This window comes from Balaenoptera ricei, chromosome 6, assembly GCF_028023285.1.
Source record: "Balaenoptera ricei isolate mBalRic1 chromosome 6, mBalRic1.hap2, whole genome shotgun sequence".
NCBI classification, from domain to species: Eukaryota; Metazoa; Chordata; class Mammalia; order Artiodactyla; family Balaenopteridae; genus Balaenoptera; species Balaenoptera ricei.
This window is the reverse complement of record NC_082644.1, coordinates 40,654,474-40,676,962: the sequence shown is the minus strand read 5'-3', so window position 1 is coordinate 40,676,962 and position 22,489 is coordinate 40,654,474. Positions and strand designations below refer to the sequence as shown.

Below are 22,489 nucleotides of genomic sequence, written 5' to 3'. Positions count from 1 at the left end.
CACACACACACACCGCTGCAGCTCACACTAGATCTACTGCAAGCCCAAAGGCACTTACTACCCGAGGATGAGGTTGCCAGCAAAGCTGCCTTCGCCCAAACAACTGTGGCCTTCTCCAACTTGGACGAGAGCAAATGTCCAACAATATCCCAAAGGGCGCTTTTTCCCGGAACCCAGGTCCTGCAGGGTTCCCTCCCTGCCGGCCTCACAGCCCTTTTCTTTTCTCTGAAACACTCAGATTTCACACGATTCCTTTCGAGGTAGCTCCAGTCCGCGCAGAGCGCGCCCCATCCCTTAAGGCTGGAGCCCGGGGCTGCCTGGCCTCTCCTCACTCCCGGGAAACTTCGCCGCCGCTCCACGCTGAGAAGTAAAGGCCACAGGTAGAGGGGAGGCAGGGAGAGGGAGCAGGTCCCTGGGACTGAGGGCACCTTCGGAGCCCGGGCGCCAGAGAAAGAAATGAGTGAGCCCAGGCTGGTGCATGCCTTCTCCACGTGGAGGAAGGGAGGAAGGAAAAAGTGGGCGACATGCAGGTACCCCTCTCGGCTCTCAGAACTCATATATCCCGACGGGGTAGGGAACAGAGGGGTTAGAGTGCCCCAGGAGGCAGCTGCCCTGCGCCCCCAGCCTAGGCGCAGCGAGACTTGAGCGCAGCGTGTAAGCCAGAGGAAGGGGCCCCGGGAACGCAAAACGCGCGCCTGGTGCCTGCGGGGGACAGTGCCCCCATCCCTGGGTAGGGCTCCCAGTCTCAGGGGGCGGAGGAAGAGAAATGTGGCTTTCTAGCAGGCCCCCGACTGGGTTCCTCGCCCCTGCCGGCGCACGCCCACCCGCAGAGGCCCCCCAGTCCTGCGCCCGGCGTGTAGTCCACTCCCTCGCCCCAGCACCTGGATGTGGCAGGAGATCTCCGAGTCGTCCAGCAGCCGAATGGTGCATTTCATCTCCTGGCTGAGCGATTTGATGCTGGAGCTCCGAAAGTGGATCATTTTCATGGTCCTCCTGCCTCGCGGCACACAGTGGCAGGAGGCAAACATGCACCGCGGCCCGTGGAAGCGAGCGAGAGGCTCCGGGCCGGCGCGGCGCTCGCCCGCGCGGACACACACACACTCGCTCACGCACCGTCCTGAAAACCCGGGCGCGGCTCAGCCCCGGGACAGCAGCGGCGACGGGCGCCTGCGGCCACACACGCCGAGCGGCCGGGGCGCGGCAGGCGGGCCCCTCCCTCTCCTCGCTCCCCTCCCTCCGCTCCCTCGCCTCCGCCTCGCCCGCTCCTTTCCCCGCCTCCGCCCCTCGCGCGCGCTCCTGCGCCTCCCTCCGCCCGGGCTCGCTTGCAGAGGATGCCCCGAGCCCGCGACCCCCGGCTGGCGCGCGACGTACTCACTCCCACTCGCGAGGAGCCGCGTCAGGAGAAGGCGGAGAGAGGGCTAACGCTGGTGGCCGGGGCGCCCCGGCAGTGGCCTGCTCCGCCGCCGCCGCCTCTGCGTCAGGCTGGGCCCGGCAGCCTCCTCCCTCTCCGGCCGCGATCACTCTGGCTCCTGGTCGCGCACGTCCCTGCCCCGGCTCCCCCAGGCGCCCGACAGCGCCCTGCTCTGCTTGGCCCCAGGGACCTGGCGGCGGGCGGGGGCTGGAGGACGATCCTGACCTACACCCGCAAGGAGGATTCCCCCGCGGGAGAGGATTACTGGACCAAGGGCGAACCCCGAGAGTGACATGAGGCCCTTGCTCCGCTACAACGGCAACAAGGCTAACAGTCACAATCCCTGGTACTCATGGGGATTTTTGTAAGCCTTTATTTTATTTAATATTAACTGAGAGTCAATCTCCTTCTCTAAGAAATTCAGAACCTTCCTTAAGCAATTTCTCTTTTTTGTCTCCCAACATTTCACTTCCATCTCTGGTAGCAGTACCTTAGACCCGAGCAAGAGGGTCCTTATCCTGCCCTAAGGGGGACCCTTAAGGGACTTCCTTCTGCTCCCGCATTGTCCAAGAATGGAGGTATGCCCGTCCGGTTTTAGGCCAATCTCTGGGTACTGGGAACCCTGGGATTCTGCCTCCAGGATGTTGGGGATAGGCGTCTCCTGCCCCGCTGTCTTTCCCAGGGTGTCTCAAGCCCCTGTGTCGTGTGCCCATAGGCCCAAGGGCGGCTGTGGAGGCAGGTGGACTTTGGATGTGGAGGCCAGGACATCCAGAAGTGGGAAGAGAAGGAGGCTCTCTCACCCTGCTGGCCTTTCCTGGGCTGAACAGGTCGTTATTAAGGAGTATTTGTTAGAGGAAGGGCTCATTGCCCAATTGTCGGCTCTTGCTGCAGCTGCACAGAGCCTCCTCATCCAAAGGTACGCCCTGTACCTGGGGTGGGGAGGGATGGCCCGGTCATTTCACCTAAACTTGATACACTTTGATGGGCCATCAGTGCTCTGGGACACCCCCGTGGGACTGGCTGAGGCTTGCCTGGGGTCTGTACTGCAGTCAATTTCCTCCCTCTGCCTGCTCCTGCTTCCTCCCTGTGTTGATCACTAATAAATACCCAATATGCCAAATTCAGTCTCAGCATTTGCTTCTGGAAACTCCAAATGTCAAGATAGGAGGATAGAGTATATTTTATTTAACAGTTGATAGCTTGATTATTGCTTGTGAATATTTAGATAATAGTATGTGGGCCTCCATGTGTATTCTTGCCCCGGGCTGAGGCATGTTAGGGCAGGACCTGACAGGGAGTTCAGTGTGGAGAGTCTGGGAAGATGTGGATTTCACTCTTGGCCTAGCTACTGGCCGACCCTGAGAATCCTGGGAAAGCCTCTTCATTTCTTTTCTCAGCTTCAAAGGCAAGCACGTCTATGTTTGTTCTGCTCATGTCACAGGTGGCTGAGAAGCTGGGATGAGACAAGGCCAGTGGAGGACAGGTCTGTACTCTATAAAGCTCCATAGACATATGAGATGGCGGTGTTGAGACTGTTCCACTCCAGTAAGAAAACTACAGCTGGGGTTGAATCATCTCTCCCAACCCAAAGAGCAGATCTAAGATAGCCTAGAGATCAAAGAAAAGTCACCACGCAAGACAACCCAAGCTTTTCTTTTAAGGCTACATACTTGTCTCTTCTTACTGTAGCAAGCTTTCCGCTCCAAAAGAATCAAGCTCAATACCCCAAAATTGTTATCTCAAATTTCAGGGAATTCAAATCAGGACAGTAGGAAAAAGGACAGAACAGAGGTCACCCAAAGTGGGATTGCAAGCAACAGCATTCTGAGGAAATGAGAAGAATCTGAGATTGGCTACCTGGTCTGGTTTGGAAGGCTGAGATTCAACAAGTATAATGTGGGCTTGGGAAGCCCTTGGAATACATGAAAAACAGTTGGGGAAATTACCACATACGGTCACCTGGAGTGAAGTACCCATTGAAGAGAAGGCTTTGGGAAACTGAGTGGCCATGGTCACGAAATAACATGAAGAGCAAGAGGAATTCAAAGAATGAACTCAAGAGGTGAGCTTAAAACTGGGCCACTTAAAGAAAAGCAGTGACACACTGAGTCCTAAATTCTCAGCTCACAACTTTTTAAAAAAGCTGTATTCTATGACAGAGCTAAAAGAATTTTTTATTAATTGAACCACAAGGCTAAACAGCAAACTCAAAATTTTTTCTACAAGTTGCCAAATTATGAAGTCAATTGAATTATCAGCCTCACCAGATTTCATGTGAGATAATTATCTTCAGGAAAGATTGGGAATCTGGGAACAGAAATGGGGCCATAAAGGAGGATTTGGTTAATTCCTAGTAACTCAAGCCCCCAAGTCCCTCTTGACAGCAGAAGCAAAGCCTCTTCCCTTATCTAAAAAGGCTGTTCCTGCATTGTTTGAAGACCCTATTCTGACCTCACCTGAGGCAGTTACCCTGGAAAGGGAAGACAATCTCCTTGCCACCTCTTGCCCACCACCTCTGACTACTCTCACTCTTAATACTTGAATCAGATCCAGGCACCCATGGAAAGCCAGTTACAAAGTCAACCCCAGGAAGAGAAAGAATTACAAGGTTTTGCTAATTTAACTTGAACAGTATGTGTGTAAGTAAACCTAAAGTTGTTGATTTGAGTGCACTTTTCAGTGACTCTGGTTTCAATGTACCATCTAAATAAATTGACTGACTTTTGGACTGAGCTAAATGAAAATGAGAAGGAAGAAATCCCCCAATATTTGTACAGGAGAAAAATCCAAAGAATCAAGGAGAAGGAAATACTGAAGTGGACGCTCATATGTAACCAGTTCACCTCTCTTGTAACCATGAGTCCTGAGGGGGCCTCCACCACAGCTTCGGGAGAATCATTGCTGAAGGAAGCACGGCCATCATTGAAAAGTACCACAGTGGTTGTTCTCTGTGACCAGGGGTGCTTTGAAAACCTCTGCAGTTTAAAGGACCTTCCTGATTTAAATGGAGATGATCAGAGCCTGGATTAGCAGAGGACAAATAGTGGTACTTAACCTTCGGTGCCCAGGAGGGCACGGAGACAGTCATGAGCAGTGGGACCCAAATGACTTCAGAGTGATGTGACCCACAGGAATTTGCTGATCACTAGACATCCAACTAAGGTCCTATTTGATCTGTAGAACAGATAAAATTTCTAGGTCTGATAAACAAAAGCCTGACTAAAACTCCCCTCCAAAAATCTCTGAACCTGTCCCTACAGACAACCAGAGATACTTGAGTAAAGGAAAAATGGATCCACCTGAGGAGTGAGAACATTGGCCACAGCAGAGAACTGGCAAGGTCCAGTTCCTAATAAAGAAGTAGCAGTGGGAGAGATGTCTCATGCTCAGTGGTAGTAGCTGCTGCTCCTTACTGAAAAATTCCCAACCCGTGGGTCATAGCACTTTGATGAGCCACAAATGGAAAACAGGTGGCCTGGCCCCAAAAGCTTGATAGTTGTAAATATTGTGCATTGGGTTTTAAAAGATTTTTAAGCATTTTTACAGCCATTAAAATTGATGATTGAAAAAGAAATACTTAGGTATAAATCTAACAAAATATATACACATTCTATATAAAAACTTTGATGAAAGGAATCAAAGAATTAAATAAATGGAGAGATACTCCATGTCTGTGAGTGGGAAGACTCAACATTGTTAAGGTGTCAGTTCTTCTCAACCTGATCTATGCAATGCAATTCAAATCAAATCCCAGAAAGTTATTTTGTAGATATTGACAAATTTATGCTAAAGTTTATTTGGCAAGGCACAAAACCCAAAATAGCCAACACAATACTGAAGATAAACAAAGATGGAGGACTGACACCACCTGACTTTAAAACAGTATAAAGCTACAGTGATCAGGACAGTGTGGTACTGGTAAAAGAATAGACAAATAAATTAATAGAACAGAATAGAGAGCCCAGAAATAGACCCACACAAATAGAGTAAACTGATCTCTGACATAAAAGCAAAGTCAATCCAATGGAAAAATAATAGTTGTTGGTTGTTTTTTTTTTTTTACTATCCTTTTCATGTGCTGGAACAACCTGATATCCATATGCAAAAAAAATAATCTAGATACTACTCATAAAAATTAACTCAAAATGAGTCATACAGCTAAATGTAAAATGTAAAACTATAAAACTTCTAGAAGATAATGTAGGAGACAATCCAGCTAACTTTGAGTTTGGTGATGACTTTTAGATACAACACCAAAAGCGTGTAAGTTGGACTTGATTAAAATTAAAAACTTCTGCTCTGCAAAAGACACTGTTAAGAGAATGAGAAGATAAACTACAAACTGAAAGAAAATATTTGCAAAACACATATCAGACAAAGGACTTGTATCCAAAATGTACAACAACTCTTAAAACTCAAAATAACAAATAATCCAATTTAAAAATAGGCAAAAGATCTTAACAGACACTTCACTAAAGAAGATATACAGGAGGTAAATAGACATATGAAAAGATTCTCAACATCATACTTCATTAGATAATTGCAACATTAACTATATTGAGATACTACTACATACCTATTAGATAGCTAAAATCCAAAACACTGACAACACCAAATGCTGACAAGGATATGGAGCAGCAGGAACTCCCATTCATTGCTGGTGGGAATGTAAAATGGTACAGCCACTTTGGAATACAATTTGGTAGTTTCTGGCAAAGCTAAACGTAGGCTTACCATACAATCCAGCAATTGTGCTCCTAGGTATCAACCCAAATGAGACAAAAACTATGTCCACAAAAAAACCTGCACACAAATGTTTATAGAAGCTTTACTGATAATTGCTAAAAATTGGAAACGTCCAAGATATCCTTCAGTGGGTGAATGGATAAGCTGTAGTACATTCATACAATGGAATACTATTTAGCAATAAAAACAAATTTTAAAAAATGAGCTATCAAGCCACAAAAAGACATGGAGGAACCTCAAATACATATTGCTAAGTGAAAGAAGCCAGTCTGAAAAGGCTACATACTGTATGATTCCAACTATGTGACATTCTGGGAAGGCCAAGATGATAATAATAGGGGAAAGCAGGGGCGGGAGGTGGGGAGATAGGATATATAGGAACTCTTTGTACTTTCTGCATAATTTTTCTGTAAACGTGAAAGTGCTCTTAAAAAATTAAGGGTATTTAGGGACTTTACTGGCGGTCCAGTGGTTAAGACTTCGCCTTCCAGTGCAGGGGGTGTGGGTTCGATCCCTGGTCGGGGAGCTAAGATCCCACATGCCTTGCGGCCAATAAAACCAAAACATTAAAAAAAAAAAAAAAGAAGTAATATTGTAACAAATTCAATAAAGACTTTAAAAATGGTCCACTTCAAAAAAATCTTAAAAAATAAAAATTAAGTGTAGTTAAAAACAGATCAATCTCCACCATGTGAGGACACAGGGAGAAGGCAGCCACCTGCAAGCCAGGAAGAGAGCTCTCATCGGGAACCCAATTGGCCACCACCTAATCTTGGACTTCCCAGCCTCCAGAACTGTGAGAAAATTAATCTCTATTGTTTAAGCCAACAACAACAAAAAATGATCATTGAAAATATTTTGAACACCATTTATATGGCTCCTTCTATTAAATTCTTGCATTTAGTAAATGTTATTTGGGGGCATATAACTCCATACATTATTGACTTACCGCCAGAAAGCACCAAGCAGTGGCAACATTGCCTAGCACCTGCCTATTAGACCATCACAATTCATCTGATGGTTAATTTGGTTTTGGTCAGTGAGATGATTTGCCTTTCAGATGAATGTAAAATATTTAGTTTTCTTGTTAAATTAATTTTCACAATTTTTCACAATTTTTCAATTAACGTAAAAATACATTTGGTTTCTCATCGTTGATATTATTTGCTATGAAATGACTGATTGATTTTCATTAATTCTTTCCATTGTTGCTTCTTGCTTTTCATTTTTTATTTGCTTTTGAAATTTGCAATTAGCCAAATTCAGGTATTGCTGGAATTTCTTTGTATTTCTAAAAACATAAGAAGAAACATAACTTAATGAATTCTATTCATTAAATGTATCTTTGCAATTTCAGGAGATTGATTTTTCAATATACTTCATGCTATATGAGGGTATTAATAATTATATTTTGAGTACTTTTTTCAGAATTTTTGTTATTTAAGTGAAAATTAAAGTCAATTTTTCATTTTATTTACTGCACACTTCATTTCTTTGAATTTTTGATGTTATTAAATTTTTTTGTGGTAAAATACATATAACATAAAATTTACCATCTTAAAGGTACAGTTCAGTGGTACTAAATACTTTCATAATGTTGTGCAAACATCACCACCATCCATCTCCAGAAAACTTTTCATCTTGAAACTCTATACAATTAAACAATACTCCCTATTCCTTTTCCCCCCAACCCCCAGCAACCACCACTCTATGATTTTGACTACTCAATGTACTTCATGTAAGTGGAAAAATACAGTATTTGTCTTTTGTGACTGGCTTATTTCACTCAGCATAATGTCCTCAAGATTCATCCATGTTGTAGCATATTACAGAATTTTCTTCTTTTTTAAGGCTGAATATCATTCCATTGTATGTATACCACAATTTGCTTGTCCATTCATCCACTGATAGACATTTGATTTGCTTCCATGTTTTAGCTGTTGTGAATAGTACTGCTATGAACATAGGTATATAAATACCTCTTTGAGACCCTGTTTTCAATTCTTCTGGGTATATATCCAGAAGTGGAATTGCTGAATCATATGCTAGCTCTATTTTTAATTTTTTGTGGAACCACCATACTGTTTTCCACAGCAGCTGTACCATTTTACATTCCCAGCCCAATGCACAAGGGTTTCAATTTCACCACATTCTCTCCAACACTTGTTGTTTTCTGTTTTTTTTTTTTGATAGTAGTCATCCTAATGGGTGTGAGCATCGTAGTTTTGATTTACATTCACCTAAAGATTAGTGATGTTGAGCATCTTTTCTTGTGCTTACTGGCCATGTATATATCTTCTTTGGAGAAATGTCTATTCAAGTCCTGTGCCCATTTTTGAACTGGGTTGTTTGTTTTTGTGTTGTTTAGTATTTCTCTATATATTCTGGATATTAATCACTTATCAGATACATGATTTGCAAATATTTTCTCCCATTCTGTATGTTGCCTTCTTATTCTGTTAATAATGTCTTTTGTTGCACAATGTTTTAAAAATTTTATGAAGTCCAATTTGTCTATTTTTTCCTTTGTTACCTGTGGTTTGGTATCATATCCAAGAAATCATTGCCAAATCCAATGTCATTAAACTTTCATCCTATGTTTTCTTCTACTAGTTTTATTGCTTTAAGTCTTATATTTAGGTCCTTGATTCATTCTGAGTTAATTTTTGTATATGGTGTTAGGTAAGGGTCCAACTTAATTCTGTTGCATATGCATACCCAGTTTTCCCAGCATCATGTGTTGAAAATACTGTCCTTTCCCATACTATGGTCTTGGCATCCTTGTCAAAAATCATTTGACCACATATGCAAGAGTTTATTTCTAGGCTCTCTATTCTATTCTGGTGGTCTTTATGTCTATTATGCCAGTAATACACTGTTTTGATTATTGTAGTTTTATAGTAAGTTTTGAAATCAGCAAGTGTGGATTCTCCAGTTTTGTTCTCCTTTTTCAAGTTTGCTTTGGCTATTCAGGGTCCCTTGAGAGTCTATATGGATTTTAGGATGGGTTTTTCTATTTCTACAAAAACCATCATTAGAATTCAGATAGGAACTGCATTGAATCTACAGGTCACTTTGGGTGACATTATACTATTTAAGAATAGTAAATCTTCTAGTACATGAACATGGGATGTGTTTCCATTTATTTATGTCTTCTTTATTTCAGCATGTTTTGCAGTTTTCATTGTACAACTCTTTTGCCTCCTTGGTTAATTCCTAAGTATTTTATTCTTTTTGATGCTATTGTAAATGGAATTGTTTTTGTAATTTCCATTTCATATTGTTCATTGTGTATAGAAATGTAACTAATTTTTGCATGTTAACCTTGTATCCTGCTACTTTACTGAACTCACTTATTACTTCTAACAGGATTTTGTGGAATCTTTAGAGTTTTCTACTCAAAAGATCATATTATCTAAAAACAGAGGTAAATTTACTTCTTCTTTTCCAATTTGGATGCATTTACTTTTTTTTCTTGCCTAACTGCCCTGGCTAGGACTTCCAGTACAATGTTGAATAGAAGTGGCAAGAGTTGGCATGCTTGCCTTGCTCCTGATATTAGAGGAAATGCTTTTAGTCTTTCACCATTGAGTATGATGTTTGCTGGGTGTTTTCATATATGGCTTTTATTATGTTGAGGTAATTTCCTTCTATGCCTAGTTTGTTGAGTGTTTTTACCATGAAAGTTTGTTGAACTTTGTCAAATGCTCTTTCTGCATCCATTGAGATGATCCTGTGGGTTTTTTCTTTTATTTTGTTAATTTGGTGTATTAGTTTGATCACTTTTCATATGTGGAACCATCCCTGCATTCCAGGAATAAATCCCACTTGGTCATGGTATATAATCCTTTAAATATGCTGCTGAGTTCTGTTTGTTAATATTTTATTGAGGATTTTTGCCAATGTTCATAAGGCATATTGCTTTATAGTTTTCTTTTCATGTAGTGACTTTGGTTTGAGTATCAGGATAATGCTGCCCTCATAAAATGAGTTAGGAAGTGTTCCCTCCTCTTCAACTTTTGGAAAAGTTTGAGAAAGACTGGTATTAGTTCTTTAAATGTTTGGTAGAATTCACCAGAGAAGCCATCAGACCCAGGCTTTTTGTCAGGCAATTTTGATAACTGATTCAATCTCCTTACTATTTATGGTCTATTCAGATTTTCTAATTTTTTGTGATCTAGCCTTGGTAGATTTTGCATTTCTAGAAACTTGTCCATTTTATCTAGATTATCCAATTTTTTGGCGTACAATTGTCCATAGTACTCCCTTATAATCCTTCTTATTTTTAGAATCAGTAATAATGTCCTAACTTTCATTTTTGATTTTAGTAATTTGAGTCTTCTCTTTTTTTCTTAGTCTGTCTAGCTAAGGGTTTGTCAATTTTGTTGATCTTTGCAAAGAATCAAGTTTCAGTTTCATTGATTTTCTCTATTATTTTCCTATCTTTTATTTCATTTATCTATTTATCTTTGCTCTTTATTATTTTCCTCCTTGTTCTAGCTTTGGGCTTAGCTTCTTCTTCTTTTTCTTGTCCTTTAAGTTATAAAATTAGTTTATTGATTTGGGATCTTTCTCATTTTTTACTATAAGCATTTATAACTGTAAATTTACCCCTTACCACTGCTTCACTGTGTCCCATAAATTTTGATATGTTGTGTTTTCATTTTCATTCATCTCTAAGTATTTTCTAATTTCTCTTGTTATTTTTTCTTTGATCCTCTAGCTAAGACTGTGTTAATTTTCACAATTTTGTGAATTTTTAAAATTCCTTTCTCATTTCCTTTTGTGTAGATGCTATAGCTATTTCCTTTATTGTTACCATGGGGATTACATTTAACACCCTAAAGTTATAAAACTCTAATTTGAATTTATACCAGTTTAACTTCAACAGTATACAAAAATCTCCTCCTTCACAGCTCTATCACCACCCCTTTTAATTACTGACGTCACAGTATATCTGTGTGCATTGTGTGCCCCAAACCATAAACTAATAATTCTTTTCAATGCATTAGTCTCTTAAATTATGTAGAAAACTAAATTTGTAGTTACAAACTAAAGTTACAATGATACTAGATTTTAGACTAATTTGTTTTAATGTATGGATCTCTTTGAGTTCATCTTACTTAAGCTTCTTGGATGTTTGTATTCATATCTTTCATCAAATTTGGGAATTTTTCAGCCATTGCTTCTTCAAATATTCTCTCTGCCCCCTACTCTCTCTCTTCCCCTTCTGGGACTCCCACAATGTATATGTTGGTCTGCCTGATGATGTCCTACCAGTCCCTTAGGCTCTGTTTGCTTTTCTTCAATCTTTTTCTTTCTTGTGCTCAGCCTAGAAAATTTTCTCTTGTCCTATCATTAAGTTTACTGATTCTTTCTTCTGCCTGCTCAAATATGCCTTTGAATCCCTCTAGTGAATTTTTCATTTCAGTTATTATACTTTTCAGCTCCAGAATTACTTCTTGGTTTTTTTTCCCCTAAGGTTTCCTCTCTTTTGATATTTCTCTTTTGTTTATGCATGGTTTTCTTTACTTTCTCCACATCTTCCTTTAGTTCTTTGGGCATCTTTAAGATAGCTGTTTTAAAGCCCTTGCCTAGTAGATCTGCCATCATGTCTTTTTCAGGGACAATTTCTGTTTTGTTTTGTTGTTTTCCCTTTTAATGGACCATACTTTCCTGTTCCTTTTTATGCCTTGTAATTTTTTTGTTGAAAACTGGATATTTAAGTCTAATAATGTGGTAACTCTGAAAACAGATTCTCCTTCTGCCCAGGAATGCTGGGTTTTGTTATTGTTTTGTTTATCGTTTCTTTTGTTTGTTTGTTTTATTGTTGTAGGCTGTCTCTGTTCAAGGGATGAGCTTGAGGTCTCCTCAGGTCTTTACTGAGCCTGCGGCTTTCCCCGGACATGCACGGTCACTTTCTAGTTTTCCCTACATGTGCAGTGCAATTGTTTTTGAATGTCCTAGCTTTAATGAAGAGAGGGGAGAAAAGGTGTCAGTCCTTTAAATCTGGAAGTCATTTCAGCTGGACAGGGACTTGCAAGAATGAAGGGAGGTACAAAAACAATGTTCACCCTCCTCTTTGGTCTGTACTTCTGTGATCAGAAGCATCAATCAGCAATTAGAGCACAGATCCCTGATATCTGGAAGACAGGGTCCTTATTGCCCATCCTAGCTCCTGCAAGCTGTGTGTAGGCTGCTCCAGGAATGGGTTCAGGGCTTCTGCCATGGGGCTAGAGGATGGGGATAGGTAGCTGTTACTAGGCTAAGAGCAGTAATTGACTAAAATTAACCACAATTTACAATTTACTGTCCAAGCTTCCCCTGGAAGTTGCAAGCCTTCAATAGATTTCTGAGTTCCAAAACAGTTACATCATACAGATTCTGCCAATGCAATTATTGCCTAGGAGTGTAGACAGATTCCTGGTACTTCCTCCTCCACCAACTTCCAAGAATCCCCCCTACCACAATTTGTTTTAAAACATTCCAAAGAATGAAGATGACCTAGAAATATATTGATCCAAAGATTTTCTGAAGACACAAAGGCCTCTAGTTTCATTGAGTGTTTTATAATTGAATATTTATATTTTATACATATTTACTTATGAAAATTTTTTCAATTAAATTTTTTTTGAATTTTATTTTATTTTTTTTATACAGCAGGTTCTTATTAGTTATCCACTTTATACAGATTAGTGTATATATGTCAATCCCAATCTCCCAATTCATCACACCACCACCCCACCCCCGCCACTTTCCCCCCTTGGTGTCCATACATTTGTTCTCTACATCTGTGTCTCTATTTCTGCCCTGTAAACCGGTTCATCTGTACCATTTTTCTAGGTTCCACATATATGCGTTAATATACGATATTTGTTTTTCTCTTTCTGACTTACTTCACTCTGTATGACAGTCTCTAGATCCATCCACGTCTCTACAAATGAACAATTTTGTTCTTTTTATGGCTGAGTAATATTCCATTGTATATATGTACCACTTCTTCTTTATCCATTCGTCTGTCAATGGGCATTTAGGTTGCTTCCATGACCTGGCTATTGTAAATAGTGCTGCAATGAACATTGGGGTGCATGTGTCTTTTTGAATTATGGTTTTCTCTGGGTATAGGCCCAGTAGTGGGATTGCTGGGTCATATGGTAATTCTATTTTTAGTTTTTAAGGAACCTCCATACTATTCTCCATAGTGGCTGTATCAATTTACATTCCCACCAACAGTGCAACAGGGTTCCCTTTTCTCCACACCCTCTCCAGCATTTGTTGTTTGTAGATTTTCTGATGATGCCCATTCTAACTGGTGTGAGGTAATACTTCACTGTAGTTTTGATTTGCATTTCTCTAATAATTAGTGATGTTGAGTAGCTTTTCATGTGCTTCTTGGCCATCTGTATGTCTTCTTTGGAGAAATGTTTATTTAGATCTTCTGCCCATTTTTTGATTGGGTTGTTTCTTTTTTAATATTGAGCTGCATGAGCTGTTTATATATTTTGGAGATTAATCCTCTGTCAGTTGCTTCATTTGCAAATATTTTCTCCCATTCTAAGGGTTGTCTTTTCATCTTGGTTATGGTTTCCTTTGCTGTGCAAAAGCTTTGAAGTTTCATTAGGTCCCATTTATTTTTATTTCCTTTACTCTAGGAGGTGGATCAAAAAAGATCTTGCTGTGATTTATGTCAAAGAGTGTTCTTCCTATGTTTTCCTCTAAGAGTTTTATAGTGTCCAGTCTTACATTTAGGTCTCTAATCCATTTTGAGTTTATTTTTGTGTATGGTGTTAGGGAGTGTTCTAACTTCATTCTTTTACATATAGCTGTCCAGTTTTCGCAGTACCACTTATTGAAGAGACTGTCTTTTCTCCATTGTATATCCTTGCCTTCTTTTTCATAGATTAGTTGACCATAGGTGCGTGGTTTTATCTCTGGGCTTTCTATCCTGTTCCATTGATCTATATTTCTGCTTTTGTGCCAGTACCATATTGTCTTGATTAATGTAGCTTTGTAGTATAGTCTGAAGTCCTGGAGCCTGATTTCTCCAGCTCTGTTTTTTTCCCTCAAGACTGCTTTGGCTATTTGGGGTCTTTTGTGTCTCCATACAAATTTTAAGAATTTTTGTTCTATTTCTGTAAAAAATGCCGTGTGTAATTTGATAGGGATTGCATTGAATCTGTAGATTGCTTTGGGTAGTATAGTCATTTTCAAAATACTGATTCTTCCAATCCAAGAACATGGTGTATCTCTCCATCTCTTTGTATCATTTTAATTTCTTTCATCAGTGTCTTATATAGTTTTCTGCATACAGGTCTTTTGTCTCTCTAGGTAGGTTTATTCCTAGGTATTTTATTCTTTTTGTTGCAGTGGTAAATGGGAGTGTTTCCTTAATTTCTATTTCAGATTTTTCATCATTAGTGTATAGGAATGCTAGAGATTTCTGTGCATTAATTTTGTTTCCTGCAACTTTACCAAATTCATTGATTAGCTCTAGTGGTTTTCTGGTAGCATCTTTTGGATTTTCTATGTATAGTGTGATGTCATCTGCAAACAGTGACAGCTTTACTTCTTTTTTTCCGATTTGGATTCTTTTTATTTATTTTTTCTTCTCTGATTGCTGTGGGTAAAACTTCCAAAACTACGTTGAATAATAGTGGTGAGAGTGGGCAACCTTGTCTTGTTCCTGATCTTAGTGGAAATGGTTTCAGTTTTTCACCATTGAGAACGATGTTGGCTGCGGGTTTGTCATATATGGCCTTTATTATGTTGAGGTAGCTTCCCTCTATACCCACTTTCTGAAGAGTTTTTATCATAAATGGGTGTTGAATTTCGTCAAAAGCTTTTTCTGTATCTATTGAGATAATCATATGGTTTTTATTCTTCAATTTGTTAATATGGTGTATCACATTGATTGATTTGCGTATATTGAAGAATCCTTGCATCCTTGGGATAAATGCCACTTGATTATGGTGTATGATCCTTTTAATGTGTTGTTGGATTCTGTTTGCTAGTATTTTGTTGAGGATTTTTGCATCTATATTCATCAGTGATATTGGTCTGTAATATTCTTTTTTTGTAGTATCTCTGTCTGGTTTTGGTATCAGGGTGATGGTGGCCTCGTAGAATGAGTTTGGGAGTGTTCCTTCCTCTGGAATTTTTTGGAAGAGTTTGAGAAGGATGGGTGTTAGCTCTTCTCTAAATATTTGATAGAATTCACCTGTGAAGCCCATCTGGTCCTGGACTTTTATTGTTGGAAGATTTTTTTTAATATATTTACTATTTTTTATTTTTATTTATTTATATATTTTTGGCTGTGTTGGGTCTTCATTTCTGTGCGAGGGCTTTCTCTAGTTGCGGCGAGCAGGGGCCACTCTTCATTGTGGTGCGTGGGCCTCTCACTGTGGTAGCCTCTCTTGTTGCGGAGCACAAGCTCCAGACGCGCAGGCTCAGTAGTTGTGCCTCACGGGCCTAGTTGCTCCGCAAAATGTGGGATCTTCCCAGACCAGGGCTCGAACCCCTGTCCCCTGCATTGGCAGGCAGATTCTCAACCACTGTGCCACCAGGGAAGCCCTGTTGGAAGATTTTTAATCACAGTTTCAATTTCATTACTTGTGATTTGTCTGTTCATATTTTCTATTTCTTCCTGGTTCAGTCTTGGAAGTTTATACCTTTCTAAGAATTTGTCCATTTCTTCCAGGTTGTCCAATTTATTGGCATAGTGTTGCTTGTAGTAGTCTCTTATGATGCTTTGTATCTCTGCGGTGTCTGTTGTAACATCTCCTTTTTCATTTCTAATTTTATTGATTTGAGTCCTCTCCATTTTTTTCTTGATGAGTCTGGCTAAAAGGTTTATCAATTTTGTTTATCTTCTCAAAGAACCAGCTTTTAGTTTTATTGATCTTTGCTATTGTTTTATTTCTATTTCATTTATTTCTGCTCTGATCTTTATGATTTCTTTCCTTCTGCTAACTTTGGGTTTTGTTTGTTCTTCTTTCTCTAGTTGCTTTAGTTGTAAGGTTAGCTTGTTTATTTGAGATTTTTCTTGTTTCTTGAGGTAGGATTGTATCGGTATAAACTTCCCTCTTAAAACTGCTTTTGCTGCATCCCATAGGTTTTGGATCATCGTGTTTTCATTGTCATTTGTCTCCAGGTATTTTTTGATTTCCTCTTTGATTTCTTCAGTGATCTCTTGGTTATTTAGTAACATATAGTTTAGCCTCCATGTGTTTGTGTTTTTTATGTTTTTTTCCCTGTAATTGATTTCTAATCTCATAGCGTTGTGGTCAGAAAAGATGCTTGATACGATTTCAGTTTTCTTATATTTACCGAGGTTTGATTTGTGACCCAAGATGTGATCTATCCTGGAGAAGGTTCCGTGGGCATTTGAGAAGTGTAATCTGCTGTTTTCAGATGGAATGTCCTATAAATATCAATTAAATTTATCTGGTCTATTGTGTCATTCATTTATTTTTTATTGTGTCATTTAAAGCCTGTGTTTTCTTATTAATTTTCTGTTTGGATGATCTGTCCATTGGTGTAAGTGATGTGTTAAAGTCCCCCAGTATTATTGTGTTACTGTCAATTTCCTCTTTTAGAGCTGTTAGCAGTTGCCTTATGTATTGAGGTGCTCCTATGTTGGGTGCATATATATTTATAATTGTTTTATCTTCTTCTTGGATTGATCCCTTGATCATATGTAGTGTCCTTCCTTGTCTCTTGTAACATTCTTTATTTTAAAGTCTATGTTGTCTGATGTGAGAATTGCTATTCCAGCTTTCTTTTGATTTCCATTTGCATGGAATATCTTTTTCCATACCCTCACTTTCAGTCTGTATGTGTCCTTAGGTCTGAAGTGGGTCTCTTTTAGACCACCTATTGGTCTTGTTTTTGTATCTATTCAGTGAGCCTGTGTCTTTTGGTTGGAGCATTTAATCCATTTACATTCAAGGTGACTATCAATATGTATGTTCCGATTACCATTTTCTTAATTGTTTTGGGTTTATTTTTGTAGGTCCTTTTCTTCTCTTGTGTTTCCTGCTTAGAGAAGTTCCTTTAGCATTTGTTGTAGAGCTGGTTTTGTGGTGGTGAATTCTCTTAGCTTTTGCTTGTCTGTAAAGCTTTTGATTTCTCCGTCCAATCTGAATGAGGTCCTCACCGGGTAGAGTAATCCTGGTTGTAGGTTTTTCCCTTTCATCACTTTATATATATCGTGTCACTCCCGTCTGGCTTGTAGAGCTTCTGCTGAGAAATCAGCTGTTAACCTTATGGGAGTCCCCCTGTATGTTATTTGTCATTTTTCCCTTGTTGCTTTTAATAATTTTTCTTTGTCTTTAATTTTTGTCAATTTGATTACTATGTGTCTCGGCATGTTTCTCCTTGGGTTTATCCTGCCTGGGACTCTCTGAGCTTCCTGGACTTGTGTGGCCATTTCCTTTCTCATGTTAGGGAAATTTTCGACTATAATCTCTTCAAATATTTTCTCGGGTCCTTTCTCTCTCTCTTCTCCTTCTGGGACCCCTATAATGCGAATGTTGGTGCATTTAATGTTGTCCTAGAAATCTCTTAGGCTATCTTTTCTTTTCATTCTTTATTCTTTTTTCTGTTCTGCAGCACTGAATTCCACCATTCTGTCTTCCAGGTCACTTATCCATTCTTCTGTCTCAGTTATTCTGCTATTGATTCCTTCTAGTGTATTTTTCATTTCAGTTATTGTGTTGTTCATCTCTGTTTGTTTGTTCTTTAATTCTTCTAGGTGTTTGTTCTTTAATTCTTCTAGGTCTTTATTAAACATTTCTTGCACCTTCTCAATCTTTGCCTCCATTCTTTTTCCAAAGTCCTGGATCATCTTCACTATCATTATTTTGAATTCTTTTTCTGGAAGGTTGCCTATCTCCACTTCATTTAATTCTTTTTCTGGGGTTTTATCTTGTTCCTTCATCTGGTACATAGCCCTCTGCCTTTTCATCTTGTCTATATTTCTGTGAGTGTGGTTTCTGTTCCACAGGCTGCAGGATTGTAGTTCTTCTTGCTTCTGCTGTCTGCCCTCTGGTGGATGAGGCTATCTAAGAGGCTTGTGCAAGTTTCTTGCTTTGGAGGGACTGGTGGTGGGTAGAGCTGGGTGTTGCTCTGGTGGGCAGAGCTCAGTAAAACTTTAATCCGCTTGTCTGCTGATGGGTGGGGTTGGGTTCCCTCCGTGTTGGTTGTTTGGCCTGAGGCGACCCAACACTGGAGCCTAGAGGCTCCTTGGTGGGGCTAATGGCGGACTCTGGGAGGGCTCACGCCAAGGAGTACTTCCCAGAACTTCTGCTGCCAGTGTCCTTGTCCTCATGGTGGGAACATTCTATGACTACCAAGAAATGAAAAAGTTGTGGCAGAGATTTCTAGCTATCAACCAAAATATACTACTCTCCCCTTAATTCATAGGGTGTAGGTTGAATTATTGTTCTCAACTATTCACATACTCCCTGTAATAGAATTACACACACACACCTTTGCTATTTGAGCTTGCAGCATCTCCCAATAGAATAGGCAGAATATTTCCCTACACTACTGATGTTGAGCTTGGTCATGAGACTTGATTCGACCAATGGAAAGTGGGTGAAAGTGACAATGTGGCACTTCTGGGCTGAGCCTCCAGAAGCATCAAGCATTTCTGTGCATTCTTGTGCACTTCTATCATGAGAAGAACATGCCCCAAAAAGACACTTCCCTTTCTGCCTGGGTGCCAGAACAAACACATGTGGAGTAGGCCTGAATCGAACCCACAGCCTGACACCATGCCCAGCCAACCTGTAGCCTTAATCAGAGCGTTCCTGCCCAGCCAAGCTTAGGTCAACTGAACAGCAGCCAATGAGCAAATTTGTCAGAGTGAGAATAAATGCTTGTGGTTTAAAGCCACCAGGTTTAGGAGAGATTTGTTACATAGCATTATTGCTACGGTAGTTAACTAACACACATACTAATAGTTCTCATCTAATACTAATAGTTCTATTACTGGACACGTGGTTGCCTCACTACATTATATGTCCCTTGCAGTTAAGTACAGGCATGTGACTAACTTCTTACCAATAAAATGTAAGCAGAAGTGTTAGGTGCCACTTTCAGATCTGGGCAAGGCTATGAATGTGCTTCCTCTTCTCTCAATGGCAAGGACTCAGATATGGAAGCCACTCAGCTTTGATAATCCATATGATGACAATTCCCTATAGCATAATGGGACTATTCTGGGTCCCTGGATGACCACCAACCTAGAGTGTTCCCCTTGGAACTGTTAGATGAAAGAGGAGAAAGTTCCATAGTCTTTAAACCATGGTATGCTGAGCATCTTTGTTACAGCCACTTACTTTAACCCTTACTAATGAAGTTGGGAGACAATGCCTTCTCTGAGAAGTTCTGAGGTGTTACTCCTAAAAACTTAGCCCCAAGTCTGCTTCTCTATCCCACTTCCCCCTCCCCAATGATTTTGTGAGCTACCCAATATCCTTTTAATATCACTTATTTTCTGGCTAATCAGTCAGCTTCCAAAGCTTGCTTGTGACATAGCAAGCAAACAGAAGACATCAAAAGAGACAAAAGCACTATGAGCCTTTCCTGTCCAGTTCATAAGGAAAAGTTTATGACACCCATCATGGCCAAGTGCCTTCTAAATTTCTTTACATAAGACTTTCCAGACCCTACTGAACCTCCCTTCCTTACTCTCTCCTTCAAGCCTATCTGACCCCTTCAGCTCTTCATTCATTCCAAAAACTTTCATGGAGTAGTTAGTATGCACCAGACACCAGGGTACAGAGACAAGTAAAAGTTTATTAGACAGAATTTACTAGGTTATACTGCAGTAACAAATGACCCTAAAATCTCAATGGCTTTAAACAATTTATTTCTTGCTTATTCTGCATGACCATCACATGTCAGCTTCACTCCAGGATGCAGGATGACAGAGTAATCTGGAATATTTGATAGTCATCATGGCAAAGAGCAAAAGGAAAGAATATGACAGATCACAGTCTGGCTGTTAAAGCTTCTGCCTCAAAATGATATATATATCATTCAATCAGCCAAATAAGTCCCATGGCCAAGCCTGACAGTAATAGAAAGAAGTTAAATAACAATAGTAGGGAAGTATAATCCTTGCCACAGAGAAGAGCAGTATATTTATGCAAAGAAGAACACAGACTACCACAAAGAAGAGCTCAGGCTGCCCTCTTTTCCTCTGTGCTTCCACTGTCTCCATTATACTTCTCTATCTGTATTTACTATGCTGTATCACAATTAATTATGTATGTGTCCATCCCATCTCCAGTATTATGAGCTTCATCAGACAGGACTCAGGTCTTATGCATCATCCCAGCCTAGCACAATGCCTGGTACCAGGTAACTATTATCTACTTGGAGAATAAAGGAATAAAGGTGTGGATGGAATCAAGTGCTCCTGGTCTAGAGAAGGTGTGAGATATGCAAGTGAACACTCACAAGGCAATCTGACTAGATATTTAGGAATTACTGAAGAGATGACAAAGGCTCCTTCAATTCAACGGGCTTCTTTGCCCAGAAGATAGAAGAGTATCTATAAACTGAGATGAGAGTGGGCACGTAATTGGCATCTGTGATGAGTAGGTTCTGAGATGTGTCATCCTTTACTACTTGAATGTGTTGTCAATCTTTGAAGGAAGCTAGGGGAGAGGGAGGATGAAATAGCACTATCTGTGGCAAAAGCAGAGACACGAGAAGCTGATGACAAAGCAGGCCACCGCAGTGACCTCACTGACAGAGGCTGCCCACAAGCAGCTGGGAGGCGCTCACTCCAGTGTCAGCAAGTTTCTCTCTGGGGAAATGATTTGAAAGCTTAACAAAAACCACATCCCCGGCCAGACCACCACAGGGCATTCAAGGCGGTGCTCAAGGTGACTCCAACCAGAAATAAATACAGGATACTAAGACTCCACTGCCAGGACACCTGGAACTCGGTTCTTTCCTAGGCCTTAGCTGCCTTTGCCACCACACCTGGCTCCACACGACCTTTAGCGATTTCCAAATACTGAAACTAATCCCTCAGGGAAAGAATTTGCTGTCATTGAACCATAGGCTCTGTGAAAGAAAGATTTTACCCTTTTGGGGAGGGGAAGGAGGGAGGCAAGATATCAATGTAAAACTTGCAATAATAGTAGAATTATAGAATGTCAAATTGGCAGAAGCTTAGAGACCAACCACTTATACCTCTCATTTTGGAGCTCTGGGATGTAAGTTCCTTGACGACAGAGTCATGTCTGTTTGTAAATCCAGTGCCCAGCAGAGTTTCACCTACGAACGGTGCTCAATAAATGTTTGTTGAACAAGTGAGAGGTGAACAGTAAGTAAATAATTGTTAAATTAAAAAAAGTTTCAAATGAGAGGGTGAATGAAAAAATGCACACATACAATGTGGAAACTGAGACTCAAAGAAATGCAGTATTGCGCCCAAGATTACATGGTGACATCGAAGCAGAGCTGTGATTAAAAGCCAGGCCCTATAGCACCCAACCAGGGCCTTTTATGGCGTACCAAGGCTGTGTTAGCCACTGTCCCAGCTCAGGGCCTTGCCGAGTTGTTTCCCCGCTTCCCCGACCTTTCCACTTCCCAGGAGAGTGTGGGGAGCTGTCCTGTCACCCCACCCTCACCTGCTGGGTGTCTAGGATGCCACGCCACTTCTCTTGGGTCCTACAGGTGTCCTGAGAGAGTGCAAGGTCAGGCAGGCTGTCCTCACAATGTGACAATCCTGCTGCACAGCCTCTGAGTGAGGTGCTGGTGGTCATGGAGGTAAAGGTTTCACAGATCCCCGACAAAATGCTGGGTTATCCCAGCCCCTGGCTCAGATGCTGAGTGACGTTCACTCAAGTGTGAGCACTGACTGGGACCCCAGCTGGCTCCTGGGTGCTCAAACCAAGGCCACAGTGCCGCTCCCGGTGGGCCCTGAGGGAAATGGCCTCCCTCTGGCTCCAGTGACCGTCTGCTCTCTCCCCACCCACCCCAGCTAGTCTAGGCGGGGGCCTCTCCTCGGCTTCCCAACACGTTAGCTATGCCCCAATCCTCTGTGGGTCACAAAGGGCATGGGCTTTCAAAATGCAAAGCCAGGAAGAAGGCTTCTTTTCTCTGCTTTCTGCCAAAGAGGGAAAAACGACAAATGATGGGGCATGGAGCTGGGGAGACTAGTCAACCTCTCAAACGTTATCCTGCCACAAAGTGCGTGAGGGTCTTCCAAGCATTTTCACTGGAAAGAATATTCAAACAGTAACGTTTGCTATATACATTCTGACATGTTTATTTAACATCAGTCACCTGATGGTATTCCTACTTTGC

General features: G+C 40.9%; 1 protein-coding gene across 5 annotated transcripts in view; it reads right to left on the bottom strand.

Moving 5' to 3' along the window:
* The window catches only part of FRMD3 (FERM domain containing 3), a 375,352-nt gene that overhangs the window by 311,387 nt on the left and 41,476 nt on the right, over positions 1 to 22,489 (bottom strand). For 2 of the 5 annotated variants that reach the window (XM_059924547.1, XM_059924544.1), the window contains exon 1: positions 882 to 1,207. The exons of 2 other annotated variants lie outside the window; for them this stretch is intronic. In XM_059924547.1, the coding sequence (XP_059780530.1) occupies positions 882 to 1,028 (147 nt within the window). In that variant the 5' untranslated portion in view covers positions 1,029 to 1,207. Of the gene's footprint in view, positions 1 to 881; positions 1,208 to 22,489 lie in introns of those variants that run through there. One more of the 5 variants, XM_059924548.1, reaches the window with a different exon arrangement.